This window comes from Oncorhynchus clarkii, chromosome 13 (genome assembly GCF_045791955.1).
Source record: "Oncorhynchus clarkii lewisi isolate Uvic-CL-2024 chromosome 13, UVic_Ocla_1.0, whole genome shotgun sequence".
In the NCBI taxonomy this organism is placed as follows: Eukaryota; Metazoa; Chordata; class Actinopteri; order Salmoniformes; family Salmonidae; genus Oncorhynchus; species Oncorhynchus clarkii.
Genome location: NC_092159.1, coordinates 50,440,067 through 50,459,777, shown reverse-complemented (window position 1 = coordinate 50,459,777; position 19,711 = coordinate 50,440,067). Strand labels below are relative to the sequence as shown.

Sequence of the window (19,711 nt, the reverse complement as noted above, 5' to 3'; positions counted from 1 at the left end):
CAATTCCTTCCGGCTCTGCCTCTGGCAAAGAAAGAGTATTGGAATTGGAGTCAATGTAAGTACACTGTATATAGAAAAAGGTTGGCATTCATTGGGATAACTCATGTACTGGAGGCAGCTCTGCCGTGTAGTCACTAGCTGGCACAGCCACAAAATCATAAAACAATTAACCCTAACATTAACCACACTGCTAACCTTACGCCTAACCCTAACCTTAAATGTATTTTTACAATATATAGCTAATTTGGACTTTGCAGTTGGCCCATCTAGTGTATATCACTCAATTATGCCTCCAGGACAAGATTCATCCCAAAAAACAAACAACATGTTATAGAAACAGTTGCTACTGTGTGTATGTTCTTGATAGAGATGGGAAGTTTTAAAGAAAAAATCATTTTTATTTTTATTTCACCAGATAGGCTAGTTGAGAACAAGTTCTTATTTACAACTGCGACCTGGCCAAGATAAAGCAAAACAGTGCGACACAAACAACAACACAGAGTTACACATGGAATAAACAAACATACAGTCAATAATACAATAGAAAAAGTCTATATACAGTGTGTGCAAATGAGGTGGGATAAGGGAGGCAAGGCAATAAATAGGCCATAGTGGCGAAATAATTACAATATTGCAATTAAACACCGGAGTGATAGATGAGCAGAAGATGAGTGTGCAAGTAGAGACACTGGGGTGCAAAGGAGCAAAATAAATCAAATAAATAACAGTATGGGGATGCGGTAGTTGGATGGGCTATTTACAGATGGGCTATGTACAGGTGCAGTGATCTGTGAGCTGCTCTGACAGCTGGTGCTTAAAGTTAGTGAGGGAGATATGAGTCTCCAGCTTCAGTGATTTTTGCAGTTCGTTCCAGTCATTGGCAGCAGAGAAATGGAAGGAAAGGCGGCCAAAGGAGGAATTGGCTTTGGGGGGTGACCAGTGAAATATACCTGCTGGAGCGCATGCTATGGGTGGGTGCTGCTATGGTGACCAGTGAGCTGAGATAAGGCGGGGCTTTACCTAGTAAAGACTTATAGATGACCTGGAGCCAGTGGGTTTGGCGATAAATATGAAGCGAGGGCCAGCCAACGAGAGCATACAGGTCGCAGTGGTGGGTAGTATATGGGCTTTGGTGACAAAACGGATGGCACTGTGATAGACTGCATCCAATTTGCTGATTAGAGTGTTGGAGGCTATTTTGTAAATGACATCGCCAAAGTCAAGTATCGGTAGGATAGTCAGTTTCTGAAAAATATCAAAGAACGCAGCCTCAAGACTAAGATGCTTTTGATAGGGTTTAAGACCATCAAAGTACTGATATCTGAGATAAACAATACCTCCACAAGGGTGCCTAATGAATGTAGAGATTAAGACTTACTTACTGAAAAACGAACTGAACCACACAGTAATGGTAATGATCTCTGTCTCAAACTCTGGCCGGACACATGGATCTGCCATCCAAAGCTATGATTTGTACAGACAGTGTCCTTGTTCAGAGCACCTGTTAAAGTGATAACATAAATAGTCTCAGTGCCTTGGGATTTGTAGTGAGCTAAATCCATTAAACTACCCAACCACAGAATGTAGAACATGAACCAAGTCTCCCGAACCATCTCCATCTGATCAATCACAACTGACTTTTCAGAACTATTTCCCATAAGTATACCGAACTGCGATTCTGAGATTTAAGCCTTGGCCTTGACACTCTGGTTGTGCTGAATGACCCTGGCTGTGTTCTCAGTGTTGGCATACTGAGCAGCTGACACGTCTATTTTTGAAAAGGTTTGTTTTTCAGGCAGCAATATGTTAGCGTTCTCAGCACATCTAGTTTTATCCCTGGCAACACCCACTGTCTTAGGTCTCAGGGGGTCTTTGACACGCAGGGCATTAAAAGCCTTCTTTAGCCCAGGTTCTGAGCCTTTTTTAGCAGGCCCAGTCCATAGATGGAGGGTAAGTGGGTCAGTGAAGTTCTGGTGCTCCATTCGCTGCTCAGTCCACTATTGTTGACTGGGATGGGTGTTATGCACCATTGAGCACATGGCATGAGACGGTAAGCCCCGATGACAAGGCCTTGTGTACTAAGCTGGCACAAAGCATTTGTTTAACCACCCATCATGACATTGTTAAAGGACACAGGATGAGTGGCTGTTGTGAAGCACAGGAGAAATATGGAACATGTAGTGACTATCACTGCATGGTCTCCTCTGTGACAACAGTGTAGAAGTCAGCAATCAAAATGACAAATCCTGTCCCTATACTACAGTATGTTCCAGGACGGTGGTTACCAGTAAAATCCCCTGTTCAGATTCCCATGAAAATGTATGATAGCAGAAATTGATAGATGAGACCATCCCTAGATTCCGTTGCTAAATAAGATGCCTTAGGATACTATAAAAACAGGCCGGGATTTGACAAGTGATTGTCTTTGGTTAGACCAACACGCAACCCCTTCTCTCCTTCAGGCCTTCAGCCCAGTTTGGCCAAGGCTTCTCTCTGGTTACGACCTGTCAGCACTCTCTCTATCACAGGCCAGCTCAGTGTCTGTCTGTCTGTCTATCTGCCGTACTCATACCAAAAGTTCTAAGTACAGCGTTAAGTCATAGAGAGAGAGAGAGAGAGACAGACAGAATGACAGACAGACAGAGAGAAAAGATGAGCGAGAGAAAATAAGAGAGTGAGAAATGAGAGAAAGTGAGAAGGAGCTAGAGGGAGAGGTAAATGAGAAAGGCCATCAGGGGTCAGATATGGTGAGAAGTGTTCAGTTTGAGGGCTTGAGGGTCAGCTCCATCAGATTTGGTCATGGGAGAGATGGATACCATGGTGTATATTTAACAAATATCCTGTGAGATAGTTGATGAACCCGTGTTTGATTTCCTCAATTTCTCTACCCAAGCTGCCCCATCACTGTTAAGCCTTCCTTTAAATATATACTGAACAAAAATATAAATGCAACATGTAAAGTGTTGGTCCCATGTTTCACAAGTTGGAATAAAAGATCCCAGAAATGTGTTCCATATGCACAAAAAGATTAAATATCTATAGCACAAATCAGCCAAGATGGTTCATCCACCTGACAGGTGTGGCATATCAAGAAGCTGATTAAATGGCATGATCATTACACAGGGGCACCTTGTGCTGGGGACAATAAAAAGCCCCTCTAAAATGTGCAGTTTTGTCACACAACACAATGCCACAAGATCTTGCTTTGAGGGAGCATGCAATTGGCATGCTGACTGCAGGAATGTCCACCAGAGCCGTTGCTAGAGAATTTAATTTTAATAAGCCGCATCCAACGTCATTGTAGAGAATTTGGCAGTACGTCCAACCAGCCTCACAACCGCAGACGTGTATGGCGTCGTGTGGGCGAGCAGTTTGCTGATGTCAATATTGTGAACAGAGTGCCCCAAGGTGGTGGTGGGGTTATGGTATGGGCAGGCATAAGCTATGGACAATGAACACAATTGCGTTTTATCGACGGCAATTTGAATGCACATAGATACCATGACGAGATCCTGAGGCCCATTGTTGTGTCATTAAAGTGGTGGAAAAAGTACCCAATTGTCATACTTGAGTAAAAGTAAAGATACCTTAATAGAAAATGTAAAAAAAAAGTGAAAGTCACAGAGTAAAATACTACTTGAGTAAAAGTCTGAAAGTATTTGGTTTTAAATATACTTAAGTGTCAAAAGTAAATGTAAATGCTAAAATATAAGTAAAAGTACACATAATTTCAAATTCCGTATATTAAGCAAACCAGATGGCGCCATTTTCTTGTTTTTATTTTATTTACGGATAGCCAGGGGTACACTCCAACACTCAGACATAATTTCCAAATGAAGCATGTGTGTTTAGTGAGTCCGCCAGATCAGAGGCAGTAGGGATGACCAGGGATATTCTCTTGACAATTGTGTGAATTGGAACCTTTTTTCCTGTCCTGCTAAGCATTCAAAATGTAACGAGTACTTTTGGGTGTCAGGGAGTAAAAAGTAAAAAGTAAATTATTTTCTTTAGGAATGTAGTGAAGTAAAAGTATATGTTGTCAAAAATATAAATAGTAAAGTAGGGTACAGATACCCCCCAAAAACGACTTAAGTAGTACTTGAAAGTATTTTTACACCACTGTCATTCATCCGCCTCCATCACCTCATGTTTCAGCATGATAATGCACAGCCCCATGTCGCATGGATCTGTACACAATTCCTGAAAGCTGAAAATGTCCCAGTTCTTCCATGGCCTGTATACTCACCAGACATGTCACCCATTGAGCATGAGTTTGGGACACTCTGGATTGACGTGTATGACAGCGTGTTCCAGTTCCTGCCAATATCCAGCAACTTTTTCACAGCCATTGAAGAGGAGTGGGACAACATTCCACAGGCCAAAATCAACAGCCTGATCAACTCTATGTGAAGGAGATGTGTCACGCTGCATGAGGCAAATAGTGCTTACACCAGATACTGACTGGTTTTCTGATCCATGCCCCTACCTTTTTTTAAGGTATCTGTGACCAACAGATGCATATCTGTTTTCCCAGTCATGTGAAATCCATAGGTTAGGGCCGAATTAATATATTTCAACTGACTGATTTCCTTATATGAACTTTAACTCAGTAACATCTTTGAAATATTGTTGCCTGTTGCGTTAATATTTTTGTTGAGTATGTATTCATGCCTCAGCCTCACTGCTCTGAAAAGTGGTGCTTCATCTTTTTGGGAAAAATCCATCATATTATCATCATCATTTGAGGTTTACAGATTAAAATCAGGGACAAATCACAATGCAAGTTCTTTACCATTCAATAAGAAATGGAAATGCATGTGGGAGGGGGGGACATTTGGCTTTTGAACTATGCTATACAGTAAATGAAAGTGCACATCTTCACTCACAGGGTTATATGGATTAAGGATATCATATTCTTTCTCAAAATATACAGAATCTTTCAACATTCGTACCAGGTAGCCTGAGTATTTATTTTATATATATATATACAGTGGGGCAAAAAAGTATTTAGTCATCCACCAATTGTGCAAGTTCTCCCACTTAAAAAGATGAAAGAGGCCTGTAATTTCCATTATAGGTACACTTCAACTATGAAAGACAAAATGAGAAAATCACATTGTAGGATTTTTAATGAATTTATTTGCAAATTATAGTGGAAAATAAGTATTTGGTCACCTACAAACAAGCAAGATTTCTGGCTCTCACAGACCTGTAACTTCTTCTTTAAGAGGCTCCTCTGTCCTCCACTCGTTACCTATATTAATGGCACCTGTTTGAACTTGTTATCAGTATAAAGACACCTGTCCACAACCTTAAACAGTCACACTCCAAACTCCACTATGGCCAACACCAAAGAGCTGTCAAAGGACACCAGAAACAAAATTGTAGACCTGCACCAGGCTGGGAAGACTGAATCTGCAATAGGTAAGCAGCTTGGTTTGAAGAAATCAACTGTGGGAGTAATTATTAGGAAATGGAAGACATACAAGACCACTGATAATCTCCCTCGATCTGGGGCTCCACACAAGATCTCACCCTGTAGGGTCAAAATGATCACAAGAACGGTGAGCAAAAATCCCAGAACCACACGGGGGGGACCTAGTGAATGACCTGCAGAGAGCTGGGACCAAAGTAACAAAGCCTACCATCAGTAACACACTACGCCGCCAGGGACTCAAATCCCGCAGTGCCAGACGTGTCCCCCTGCTTAAGCCAGTACATGTCCAGGCCCGTCTGAAGTTTGCTAGAGAGCATTTGGATGATCCAGAAGAAGATTGGGAGAATGTCATATGGTCAGATGAAACCAAAATATAACTTTTTGGTAAAAACTCAACTCGTCGTGTTTGGAGGACAAAGAATGCTGAGTTGCATCCAAAGAACACCATACCTACTCTGAAGCATGGGGGTGGAAACATCATGCTTTGGGGCTGTTTTTCTGCAAAGGGACCAGGACGACTGATCCGTGTAAAGGAAAGAATGAATGGGGCCATGTATCGTGAGATTTTGAGTGAAAACCTCCTTCCATCAGCAAGGGCATTGAAGATGAAACGTGGCTGGGTCTTTCAGCATGACAATGATCCCAAACACACCGCCGGGCAACGAAGGAGTGGCTTTGTAAGAAGCATTTCAAGGTCCTGGAGTGGCCTAGCCAGTCTCCAGATCTCAACCCCATAGAAAATCTTTGGAGGGAGTTGAAAGTCTGTGTTGCCCAGCAACAGCCCCAAAACATCACTGCTCTAGAGGAGATCTGCATGGAGGAATGGGCCAAAATACCAGCAACAGTGTGTGAAAACCTTGTGAAGACTTACAGAAAACATTTGACCTCTGTCATTGCCAACAAAGGGTATATAACAAAGTATTGAGATAAACTTTTGTTATTGACCAAATACTTATTTTCCACCATAATTTGCAAATAAATTCATTAAAAATCCTACAATGTGATTTTCTGAATTTCTTTTCTCATTTTGTCTGTCATAGTTGAAGTGTACCTATGCTGAAAATTACAGGCCTCTCTCATCTTTTTAAGTGGGAGAACTTGCACAATTGGTGGCTGACTAAATACTTTTTTGCCCCACTGTATGTATATATATATATACTCTCTCAGTTCTCTCCCCCTCTACTTCCCCCTCTCTCTCGCTCTCTCTCTCTTTTTGAAGGGTAACCTCTGTGGAATGTTCTTAATCTCTCTTGACATTTCCCCCTCTTCCTTCTCTCTGTGTGCTTCTCCTCCCTCAGATACAGTAGTAGTATGCCATAGACAGTCTACTGCCACATGTGGCCTCTTTTTATACATCACTTTCAAAGGCTTAATCTTTGAAGTGTTCGCTAATTTCATCACTGACCCAGGTCACAATGTATATATACATTAGCAAGAGTTGTCTTAAAGAGTTGAATCTGTGATATCTTGAAAAAAACATATGTTTGTTTTATACTACCATTAGAGTTATATATTTTAGCCTTGCGGTAATGCATCTACAGTATGCTTGGTGAGGATTCCTTTTCCTAAGCCAATGTTAGAGAGCTACTGAAATACCTGCCTATAGGCTCTTTAATGTAGGGGCCGACGCTGGAGTAGAGAAGCAGGTATGGGGAGTTGAACATTTAATGAGGAACAGACATGGAACAAGGCAGGAACAGCGTCAGCACACGGGTAACACAATGACATACGAACATTAATCCTGAACCAGGAAACAGAGCTTGAGACAGACAGATATAAGGGAGGTAATGACACAGGTGATTGAGTCCAGGTGAGTCCAATAATTGCTGATGCGCATGACAGGGGAAGGCAGGTGTGCGTGATGCTGGGGAGCCTGGTGCCTTCGAGCGCCAGGGAGGGGGAGAGGGAGCAGGCGTGACACTTTAACACGTCTACAACCGTGAGTTAAAGGCAACATGTTGTGTTGATGGTGCTTGGTGACCCTCACAACACCACAGAGATATCTACAACCTATAGACGTGTGACATACGTCTGACATACAGTGCATTCAGAAAGTATTCAGACCCTTTCCCTTTTTCCAAAGATGTTTAGGTTACAACCTTATTCTAAAACGTTTTCAATTGTTATTTTCTCCAATCAATGTACACACAATAACCCATAATGACAAAGCAAAAACAGGTTTTTAGAAATGTTTGCAAATGTATAAAAAAATAAGAAATATTACATTTACACAAGTATTCAGACCCTTTACTCAGTATTTTGTTGAAGCACCTTTGGCAGCGATTACAGCCTCAAGTCTTCTTGGGTATGACGCTACAAGCTTGGCACACCTGTATTTGCGGAGTTTCTCCCATTCTTCTCTGCAGATCCTCTCAAGCTCTGTCAGGTTGGAAGGGGAGCATCACTGCACAGCTATTTTCAGGTTTCTCCAGAGATGTTCGATCAGGTTCAAGTCCGGGCTCTGGCTGGGCCACTCAAGGACATTCAGAGACTTGTCCCAAAGCCACTCCTGCGTTGTCTTGGCTGTGTGGTTAGGGTCGTTGTCCTGTTGGAAGGTAAACCTTCGCCCCAGTCTGAGGTCCTGTGTGCTCTGGAGCAGGTTTTCATCAAGGATCTCTGTGCTTTGATCCATTCATCTTTCCCTCGATCCAGACTAGTCTCCTAGTCCCTGCCGCTGAAAAACATCTTCACAGCATGATGCTGCCACCACCATGCTCAACTGTAGTGAAGGTGCCAAGTTTCCTCCAGACCTGAAGCTTGGCATTCAGGCCAAACAGTCTTGGTTTCATCAGACCAGACAATCTTGTTTCTCATGGTTTGACTGTCCTTTAGGTGCCTTTTGGCAAACTCCAAGCAGGCTGTCGTGCCTTTTACTGAGGAGTGGCTTCTGCCTGGCCACTCTACCATAAAGGCCTGATTAGTGTCCTTCTGGAAGGTTCTCCTATCTCCACAGAGGAACTCTGGAGCTCTGTCAGAGTGACCATCGGGTTCTTGGTCACCTCCCTGACAAAGGTCCTTCCCCCTTGATTGCTCAGTTTGGCCGGGCGGCCAGCTCTAGGAAGAGTCTTGGTGGTTCCAAACTACTTCCATTTAAGAATGATGGAGGCCACTGTGTTCTTGGGGACCTTCAACGCTGCAGAAATGTTTTGGTACCCTTTCCCAGATCTTTGCCTCGACACAATCCTGTCTCGGATCTTATGAACACTTATGTAAATAAGATATCTGTTTTTTATTTGTAATACATTTGCCAACATTTCTAAAAAACAGTTTTTGCTTTGTCATTATGGGCTATTGTGTGTAGATTGATTGGGAAAACAATTAATTTAATCAATTTTAGAATAAAGCTGTAACGTAACAAAATGTGGAAAAAGTCAAAGGGTCTGAATACTTTCCGAATGCACTGTACACGTCTCATTACTCACATGTGATGCTGCACACCCCAAAACATCCTGCATATCAGTATGGGAGAGTGGGTTAAGTTGAGCCAAAGGGGTTTCTTCCATCATTTCATGGAAGAAACCACATGGAAAAAGAAGTAAGCAAGTTAGGTCCAAACAGGTGATTTTCACCAAATCCAATTAATTTATTGTGTTAAGAGGTTTCATGATGCTTGTTTATAAACCAAAGTAGATAATTTTAAGATTGTTCTATACATCAGCTGGGCTCTCTATAAACTTCAATATGAGGACCTAAACCTAACCTCCTGTGTGGGCTAATAAAGTCCAAATGTTCAGTGTTCGTAGTTGTATCTAGTATTGTAATTCAATGAGTAATTATATTTCTAAGTGCATAACCTACAGTACATACAGTATGTGATACAAATAAACATCTTTATCTAGACATCAGCATGTGCTTGTTTATCTATAAAAGTCACCATGGTATAATACGCAGGCTGGAATGTATTGTCATGAATCTTACCCTGGATGCAGTTCTGAAGTGTGGTCACTAGCTGGCACAGTCACAAAGCCATCAAAACCTAACCCTAACCACACTGCTAACCCTAATGCCTAACCCTAACCTTAAATGAAGACCAAAAAGCTCATTTTTTATTTTCATAAATTTTTTACGGTACAGACAATTTTGACTTTGCAGCTGGCCCATCTACTGGAAAAAGCTCAGTTCTGAATACGGGGCAAGATTCATGAAAATCAACGTCAACCTGCGTATAATGCAGGCATTTTCACATTTCATAAATATATATATAACTGTAGCACCAAGCGGGCATATTCACATAAGGACTCAAGAGGAGATTTATATTCAAAGGGTCTATTTATACCGCTGAGCGTGTGGTGGAGTATCAATGGTATTATTGGCATTTGGCGTGCATCTATGCTGGGGGCAGAGTGTGACTGATGGAGTTTCATCGTTTTATGATGAGGATGAAGAGAGTGATGCTTTTGGCAGCATGGGAGTACACTTAAGCCTCTGCTCTCTATATCGCTCCATCATTTGGCGGTTTTATTTGACAGTTCCGATGATATGAGTTATAGAGATATATATGTCATAGTGTTTTCTGGACAAAGGCAGAAGGGGGGGGAGCATATTCTAAGGAGTAGTAGTAGGGGGGTAGGGAAGGTGGCATGGTGGAGGGAGAGTAATGTAAGTTGAATGAATACCATAACATATATGCAGGCCTATAATGCTATGAATAGCATTAATATCACTCTAATGTAATAATTATTTGTGGTTGTAAGTTGGCGGAGGTTGTGGTGGGTCCCAGCCAGGTGTATTTGTTTCCACTGTGCAGTAGTTGTGCTGTGTAATCGCTGCAGCTGTCTTTTAACATAGCATGTGTGGGCTATAGAAGTCACTGGGCTGGCAACTATAACTTCACCTGTTTAACGAACCACTTTCGTGTTTTCCAACATGGCAACAGGAAGAGGTGGGAGGACATTTACTAGGGTACTACAGTACTGAGGTAAGCCTGTAAGGGAAGATAGGAAGAGAGGGGAGAGAACCTGGGCGGGTAGTATATCACACTGTATTTTATTAGACAGTAATGATGATAAGAATTATAGCCTGTATGCATTCCTCAAGTGATGTCTCTCTCCGCTACCCCTCCCCCATCCGCTGGCACGAGTCTGGGGTGAAGGTCTATAGTGGAACAGTGGAGGAGAGAGGATGAGACATGGTAATAGGAGTGGTAGAGAAGTAAACGGAGAGAGAGGACAATACCAAATACTATTTGGTATTGTCGTAAATATGACAGAGTATTTTAGAACATCTTGTAAATAGAAAGCTTTCAACAAAAAACACTTTGGCACAGAGGAAAATGACACTTCTTTAGGGAAGTAGAATCTGCAGAATGGAATAAACGAGACCCCATAAATATCATCCCAAACTGTCCTCTATCTTTTCCATTCATCTCCATTCATTACCATTCCCTCCGCATCTCTCTCCGTGCCTTACCAGAGGGTGCTTAAAATAGGTCTGGCTCAAAGCGCAGAAACAACATTTTACATTAGAGGACATTACCAAATACTACTGCCAGTGTTCCTATCGGCCACAGTGTTTATAAAGTCTTAGTTAATGACATATTGGGGCTTAACGGTTCACACTCTGATTGTGAACTCCTCTGGCTCTCTGTTGACTCTGCATCTGTCTGTAATCCATCAAGCCAGAGCTGCATACCTGGGGGGGTATGGTGAAGGCCCTGGTATGAGGTAATGCTATACTCACTGCCTCGGTTTCATGAGGGCAGGGTGTGGAAGAGGAGGCTCAGGAGACGGATTATATATATATATATATAATACATTTGAAAAAAAATACAATTAAAATGAAAGATTAAGAAAAATAATAAGTGATTTTATTTTATTTTATTTATTTATTTTCCTTGGTGCATATATATATATATATATATATATATATATACATACATACCCACACACACACATATATACACATATATACATATATATACATACATACATACATACATACATACATACGCACACGTACTCAAAAATAAAATTAAAATAAAAACACAAAAAAAACAACAAAAAAAAAAGTTTGCTTCTGTTTAAGAAACATTTTGCAACAGAATTGGTGGAATGAATACACCCCTGATCACACAGCTCACTTTCATTGCAGCCATACAAACAGCATCATCACATCTACACGCTCTCCTCCGCTCACATTTTCCCTTCACTTGAGGACAACACAACAGCTGTCTGGACCAGGCGAAAAAACCTCTCCAAGCCAAACCTTCATACCATAAGTGCTACACACAGCCTGCATCGTTGTCACCATATTAGGTAACGTCAACATACACGACATTACCAAAAGTATGTGGACACCTGCTCGTCGAACATCTCATTCCAAAATCATCGGCATTAATATGGAGTTTGGACCCTTTGCTGCTATAACAGCCTCCACTCTTCTGGAAAGGCTTTCCCCTAGATTTTGGAACATTGTTGGACTGGACTTGCTTCCATTCAGCCACAAGAACATTAGTGAGGTCGGGCACTGATGTTGGGCGATTAGGTTATGCTGAAACAGGAAAAGGCCCTCCCCAAACTGTTGCCACACAGTTGGAAGCACATAATCATCTAGAATGTCATTGTATGCAGTAGTATTAAGATTTCCCTTCACTAAGGGACCTAGCCCGAACAATGGAAAACAGCTCCAGACCATTATTTCTCCTCCAACAAACTTTATAGTTGGCACTATGCATACGGGCAGGTAGCGTTCTCCTGGCATCCACCAAACACAGATTCGTCCATTCGACTGCCAGATGGTGAAGTGTGATTCATTATTCCAGACAACGTGTTTCCACTGTTCCTTAATGTTTTAAGAAATTAATTTGTTCAAAACTGTTCAACTATTGTCTTTCCCTTTGAGTCAATTACTCACCACATGTTATGCACTGCAGTGCTATAGCTAGCTGTAGCTTATACTTTCAGTTCTAGATTAATTCTCTGATCCATTGATTGGATTGACAACATATCAGTTCATGTTGCAAGAGCTCTGATAGGTGGGAGAACGTCCTCCGGAAGTTGTCATAATTACTGTATAAGTCTATGGAAGGGGGTGAGATCCATGAGCCTCCTAAGTTTTGTATTGAAGTCAATGTATCCAGAGGAGGACGGAAAATAGCTGTCCTCTGGCTACACCATGGTGCAGAGTGCTGTTAAGGCTACTGTAGACCTTCACAGAGTGATTAAATCAGTTATTTGGTGACGTGAATATATTTAGTACAGTTTTATCTAAAAAAAGATCACTTTGAAATGTTTCACTATTTTTTATTTATTTAAATTCACTGAGTAGGATGGTCCTCCCCTTCCTCCTCTGAAGAGCCTCCAGTTGAAGGGGTCATGAAACCCTAAACTTTCACTAATCAAATGGCCCCACCGCAAAACACGTTGGTGGGATATCATAACACTCTATTAGGGACATTTCCCTGAACCGGTCTACTGCTCCAGACCTCCAGGGAGGGGGGTGTAAAGATGCTGATCTTTCACTGCATTACAGCGAATAATTAATTGTGTTAATTTCGCTCCCCTGATGAAGGGAAGCAGCGTCAACAAACAACTCTTCACCTGTTATCACCCCTCATATTGCCTGAGTGTAATTGATACCATGATGTGTCTCACAATCATATACTGTATGTCCAAAACACAAGACATTCATGGCTAATCATTAATATCTCTGATAAAATATTCATATTTTCCACAACACTTGGTTGACCAAGCTTAGGTATTCCCTCTCTGGTATGCTCAATCCCCTTCCTCAGGCTAAGCACACAGGCTGCAGAACTATTCTTAATGCTGTTTATCGGGAAGCGTGCTTTCTCCATGTCCCAGTGGCTTCTTGAGTACCAGATAGTCACCATGAGGGAGGGGAAGGCTCCGGGGCTGAGTTGAAGTTCAAGGGGGGGGGGGGGGGGGGGGGGGGGCAAGGATTTGGGGTTAGTGGAAAAGTAAGGGAGAGCAGTCTAAAGGATGGAATTAATGTGGTGACAGGAACACGATCTGCATGATGTCATGATGCTAGATTGGCAACACATGGCTGAGACATAAAGGAATTGGTGTGTAATTACTCTGAGCCAGGAATAACAGTGGTGAAACGAAGGGTGTGTAAGGTAAGATGACAGAGTACAGTAAAAAAATTATGAAACATATAGTAAATACAGTACAAGATATTGTATGTCCTTTGAATACATTTACTGTATATAGTTAATAGTCTATGGTAAGGATCCAAACAGGCCACATTAATCGGTTAGCCCATTGAAAGAGTTCAGTAGAGGTGTAAGTGAAGTAGACAGGCAATCAGGGTCAGATTGAGCCTCTGAGGTGCAGAGAAGTGATGTGAAGAGGTCACACCTGACATGACATAACTTCCTCTGACACTTCATCTCGTTCATCTTTCTCGCCTCATCTTATCGGTATGTTTTACTATGCTACTGCTCTACTCTGTTCTTCCACACTACACTCTTAGAAAAAAGAGTTTCAAAATGTTTTTTCAGCTGTCCCCATAGGAGAACCCTTTCGGGTTCCATGTAGAACCCTCTGTAGAAAGGGTTATACATGGAATCCAAAAGGGTTCTCCTATGGGGAAAGCCGAAGAACCCTTTTAGGTTCTAGACAGCACCTTTCTTTCTAAGAATGATTCCCTCCCTCCCTCCCTCCCTCCCTCCCTCCCTCCCTGTTTGAGTCTCTCAAATGTCATGTTGCCATGTGATTTACAGTGCCTTAAGGTCACTGTTGAAAAGAGACCATGACATATTTTAGATCCCCTCAGATGGACAAACATTACTACATACGGGCAATAAATTTCACTGACACTTATGGCAATGTTTTGTCAACAGATGCCGGAGCTGCAATGTCTAGGTCTTCACAACAACTATTTCCATGCATAAAATACCTACGTATTGCTGGTGTTAATGCTGTCTGAATATAGGCCAACAATGTATAAGTCCTCACACTTGAACCACTTTTCCCCTATATCAACAGTGTGGGTCTATTTCAGACATGGGAAGACTTTGTGGTGTAAAAGAGCACATATCTGTGCAAATAATAACATGAACCTTATTATGATCTATAACCTCATTTTAACAGATATGTGCTATTTTCGATAGTGTCAAATAGATGGTTTGTAGATGTTCAGTAGATCAATTATCTATCAACAACATTTTAACTAACTATCCACTCTAACCATAGACCTAACCTTAACCCTTATCATAATGCATATAATAATAAAAGTTCCAAACTAACTATTGAGACGAGATAGGCCTCTACCTTGCCACTGCCTGGACTCTCCACCATCACAAAAACAGACAGATTCTCACTATCTTTCCTGCCATCCACTTTTCTCTTTAACTTACTCTACCTTCATAATGAATGCAACTTATGTTAATTCAGATGATTTCATCACTTTGTCATGCTTATCGTAACATTTCCCAACAGATATGACAATAAACTTCATATATTACTACTGTGAACGCTATGGGGGTATAAAGTGAAAAACAACAACGTATCCCATTATCAACAACATACTATCATACGTAGGGAACCAGCCTATGGGAGTAGTAGAGAGTCTGTCTCGGTCGATGACAGGAAGAACACTGATACACAGATACACAGAAGTCCAAAGAGGACACTAGCTGTACAACAGTACTGAAGCTTATGATGTGTATGACCCGCTTACCTGGCTTCTTGGCTTCGGGCATAGCTGCGAATGTGTGTCTATCTCTTCCTCTGACTGTGTCTCCCTCCCTCCTTGTCTGTTAGTCTGTCTGCTTTTCCTTTTTATTCCCTCCTCCCTCTCCACTTCAGTCCCCCTCCCCAGGAAAAGGCTGTCAGATGACACCTAGAGGGGATCCAGGAGCTCTGAGGAAAGAAGGAAGGGGTAGAGGGTGAGAAGGAAAGGAAGACAGCATAGAGGTGAATGGGGGTTGGATGCAGTAATGAAGAGGACGACCCGGCTGGAAACTGTTAATTGGTTAACACGGTAGGGCGGGAGCCAGCCCATTAGCTAATTGATTAACACACCGACTAGCATTGATTGACAGGTTGATTGTCTGACTGTTCTCGATATCACTTTTGACGGTCTAACACAAGACACCTTAGGCAAGTTTCCATTGACCCAGGTTTATCCAACAAAATCAGTGGAGCCCCGACTGTTTAGTGAAGACATCAAAACTATGAAATAACACATATGGAATCATGTCGTAACCAATTTTGTTTTCATCAAATCAAAATATATTTTAGATTCTTCAAAGTAGCAACCCTTTGCATTGATGACAGCTTTGCACACTCTTGGCATTCTCTCAACAGCTTCAAGAGGGATACTTTTCCAACAGTCTTGAAGGAGTTCCCACATATGCTGAGCACTTGTTGGCTGCTTTTCCTTCACTCTGAAGTCCAACTCATCCCAAACCATCTCAATTGGGTTGAGGTGGGGTGATTGTGGAGGCCAGGTCATCTGATGCAGCACTCCATCACTCTCCTTCTTGTTCAAATAGCCCTTACACAGCCTGGAGGGGTGTTTTGGGTCATTGTCCTGTTGAAAAAGAAATGGTAGGCCCACTAAGCGCAAACCAGACGGGATGGTGTATTGCTGCAGAATGCTGTGGTAGCCATGCTGGTTAAGCATTCTACATAAAGCATTCTACATGAATTCTACATAAATCACTGTCGGTGTAACCAACAAAGCACCCCCAAACCATCACACCTTCTCCTCCATGCTTCACGGTGGGAACCACACACGAGGAGATCATTCGTTCACCTACTCTGCGTTTCACAAAGACACGGCGGTTGGAACCAAAAATCAAAAATTTGGACTCATCAGACCAAAGGACAGATTTCCACCGGTCTAATGTCCTTTGGTCGTGTTTCTTGGTCCGATTCACACAGTCTCCTTTGAACAGTTGATGTTGAGGTATGTCTGTTACTTGAACTCTGTGAAGCATTTACAGTGGGGCAAAAAAGTATTTAGGCCTGTAATTTTCATCATAGGTACACTTCAACTATGACAGACAAAATTAGAAAAAAAATCCAGAAAATCACATTGTAGGATTTTTTATTAATTTATTTGCAAATTATGGTGGAAAATAAGTATTTGGTCACCTACAAACAAGAAAGATTTCTGGCTCTCACAGACCTGTAACTTCTTCTTTAAGAGGCTCCTCTGTCCTCCACTCATTACCTGTATTTCATTTTGTCTGTCATAGTTGAAGTGTACCTATGATGAAAATTACAGGCCTCTCTCATATTTTTAAGTGGGAGAACTTGCACAATTGGTGGCTGACTAAATAATTTTTTGCCCCACTGTATTTGGGTTGCAATCTGAGGTGCAGTTAAATCTAATAAACGTATCTTCTGCAACAGAGGTAACTCTGGCTCTTCCTTTCCTGTGGCGGTCCTCATGAGAGCCAGTTTCATCATAGCGCTTGATGGTTTTTGCAACTGCACTTGAAGAAACTTTCAAAGTTTTTGAAATGTTCTGGATTGACTGACCTTCATGTCTTAAAGTAATGATGGTCTGTCGTACACCTGTTAATTGAAATGCATTCCAGGTGACTACCTCATGAAGCTGGTTGAGAGAATGCCAAGAGTGTGCAAAGCAGTCATCAAGGCAAATGAGTGGCTACTTTGAAGAATCTCAAATGTTAAATATATTTTGAAATGTTTAGCACTTTTTGGGTTACTACATGATTCCATATGTATTATTTCATAGTTTTGATGTCTTCACTGTTATTCTACAAAATAGTAAAATAGAAAGCCCTTGGAATATTTTGTAACTTATTTTGAAAATAATGGTTTCTGCCATTGTATCTTATAGCAAAAAAGAGGTTCTGGATATCAGGACAGCGATCACTCACCTCGGATTAGACTAAGATTTTTTTCTTCAACAAGCAGGACACACAGGATGTACTTCAGACACCCGACAATGCCAAAATCTATGTCATTGGCAAGAGAAAGAGACGTAGGTACAGAGGACACAGAGCAGGGTGCCTCGTAAGGATCCGTCAACAGAGAGTGGGAAATCTAACTTTACCGTCAGTATTACTTGCAATCATTGGACAATAAATTAGATGAGGTATGATCACAAATATCCTATCAACGGAACATCAAAAACTGTAACATCTTTTGTTTTATACGCTGCACCGGCTAGATAGAACAGCACACACAGTAAGACGAGAGGGGGCGGTCTGTGCATATTTGTAAACAACAGCTGGTGCCCATATAAGGAAGGAAGTCTCTAGATTTTGCTCGCCTGAATTAGAGTATCTCATGATAAGCTGTATTTGCCAAGAGAGTTTTCATCTATATTTTTTGTGGCTGTTTATTTACCACCACAGACGGATGCTGGCACTAAGACCGCACTCAGTCAGCTGTATAAGGAAATAAGAAAACAGGAAACCGCATACCCAGAGGCGGCGCTCCTAGTGGCAGGGGACTTTAATGCAGGGAAACTTAAATTAATTTTACCTCATTTCTATCAGCATGTTAAATGCGCAACCAGAGGGAAGAAAATTCTAGATAATCTGTACTCCACACACAGAGACGCATACAAAGCTCTCCCTTGCCCTCCATTTGGCAAATCTGACCACAATTATATACTCCTGAATCCTGCTTATAAGCAAAAATTAAAGCAGGAAGCACCAGTGACTCGGTCAATAAAAAAGTGATCAGACGAAGCAGATTTATTTTTCATTTTTATTTCACCTTTATTTAACCAGGTAGGCTAGTTGAGAACAAGTTCTCATTTACAACTGCGACCTGGCCAAGATAAAGCATAGCAGTGTGAACAGACAACACAGAGTTACACATGGAGTAAACAATAAACAATAAACAATAAAAGTCAATAACACAGTAAAAAAAAAAGAGAGTCTATATACATTGTGTGCAAAAGGCATGAGGAGGTAGGCGAATAATAAACATTTTTGCAGAATGGAATGATAAATGATCAGATGGTCATGTACAGGTAGAGATACTGGTGTGCAAAAGAGCAGACAAGTAAATAAATATAAACAGTATGGGGATGAGGTAGGTAAAATTGGGTGGGCTATTTACCGATAGACTATGTACAGCTGCAGCGATCGGTTAGCTGCTCAGATAGCAGATGTTTGAAGTTGGTGAGGGAGATAAAAGTCTCCAACTTCAGCAATTTTTGCAATTCGTTCTAGTCACAGGCAGCAAAGAACTGGAACGAAAGGCGGCCAAATTAGGTGTTGGCTTTAGGGATGATCAGTGAGATACACCTGATGGAGCGTGTGCTACGGGTGGGTGTTGCCATCGTGACCAGTGAACTGAGATAAGGCGGAGCTTTACCTAGCATGGACTTGTAGATGACCTGGAGCCAGTGGGTCTGGCGGCGAATATGTAGCAAGGGCCAGCCGACTAGAGCATACAGGTCGCAGTGGTGGGTGGTATAAGTTGCTTTAGTAACAAAACGGATGGCACTGTGATAAACTGCATCCAGTTTGCTGAGTAGAGTATTGGAAGCTATTTTGTAGATGACATCGCCGAAGTCGAGGATCGGTAGGATAGTCAGTTTTACTTGAGTAAGTTTGGCGGCGTGAGTGAAGGAGGCTTTGTTGCGGAATAGAAAGCCCACTCTAGATTTGATTTTAGATTGGAGATGTTTGATATGAGTCTGGAAGGAGAGTTTACAGTCTAGCCAGACACCTAGGTACTTATAGATGTCCACATATTCTAGGTCGGAACCATCCAGGGTGGTGATGCTAGTCGGGCGTGCGGGTGCAGGCAGCGAACAGTTGAAAAGCATGCATTTGGTTTTACTAGCGTTTAAGAGCAGTTGGAGGCCACGGAAGGAGTGTTGTATGGCATTGAAGCTCGTTTGGAGGTTAGATAGCACAGTGTCCAAGGAAGGGCAGGAAGTATACAGAATGGTGTTGTCTGCGTAGAGGTGGATCAGGGAATCGCCCGCAGCAAGAGCAACATCATTGATATATACAGAGAAAAGAGTCGGCCCGAGAATTGAACCCTGTGGCACCCCCATAGAGACTGCCAGAGGACCGGACAACATGCCCTCCGATTTGACACACTGAACTCTGTCTGCAAAGTAGTTGGTGAACCAGGCAAGGCAGTCATTGGAAAAACCGAGGTTACTGAGTCTGCCGATAAGAATATGGTGATTGACAGAGTCAAAAGCCTTGGCCTGGTCGATGAAGACGGCTGTCTTTTATCGATGGCGGTTATGATATCGTTTAGTACCTTGAGTGTGGCTGAGGTGCACCCGTGACCGGCTCGGAAACCAGATTGCACAGCGGAGAAGGTACGGTGGGATTCGAGATGGTCAGTGACCTGT

At 42.0% G+C, this 19,711-nt stretch overlaps 1 protein-coding gene across 2 annotated transcripts in view; it reads right to left on the bottom strand.

Annotated features, from left to right (window-relative positions):
- LOC139365037 (myosin-binding protein C, fast-type-like) overlaps positions 1-17,549 on the bottom strand; it is a 49,929-nt gene extending 32,380 nt beyond the window's left edge. Inside the window, exons 1-2 of one of the 2 annotated variants that reach the window (XM_071102363.1) lie at positions 17,259-17,549; positions 15,083-15,264 (exon numbers count right to left, since the gene is read on the bottom strand). In XM_071102363.1, coding sequence (XP_070958464.1) covers positions 15,083-15,104 — 22 coding nt within the window. In that variant the 5' untranslated portion in view covers positions 15,105-15,264; positions 17,259-17,549. The remainder of the gene's footprint in view (positions 1-15,082; positions 15,265-17,258) is intronic. The other variant, XM_071102362.1, reaches the window with a different exon arrangement.
- Positions 17,550-19,711: the final 2,162 nt, after the last annotated feature.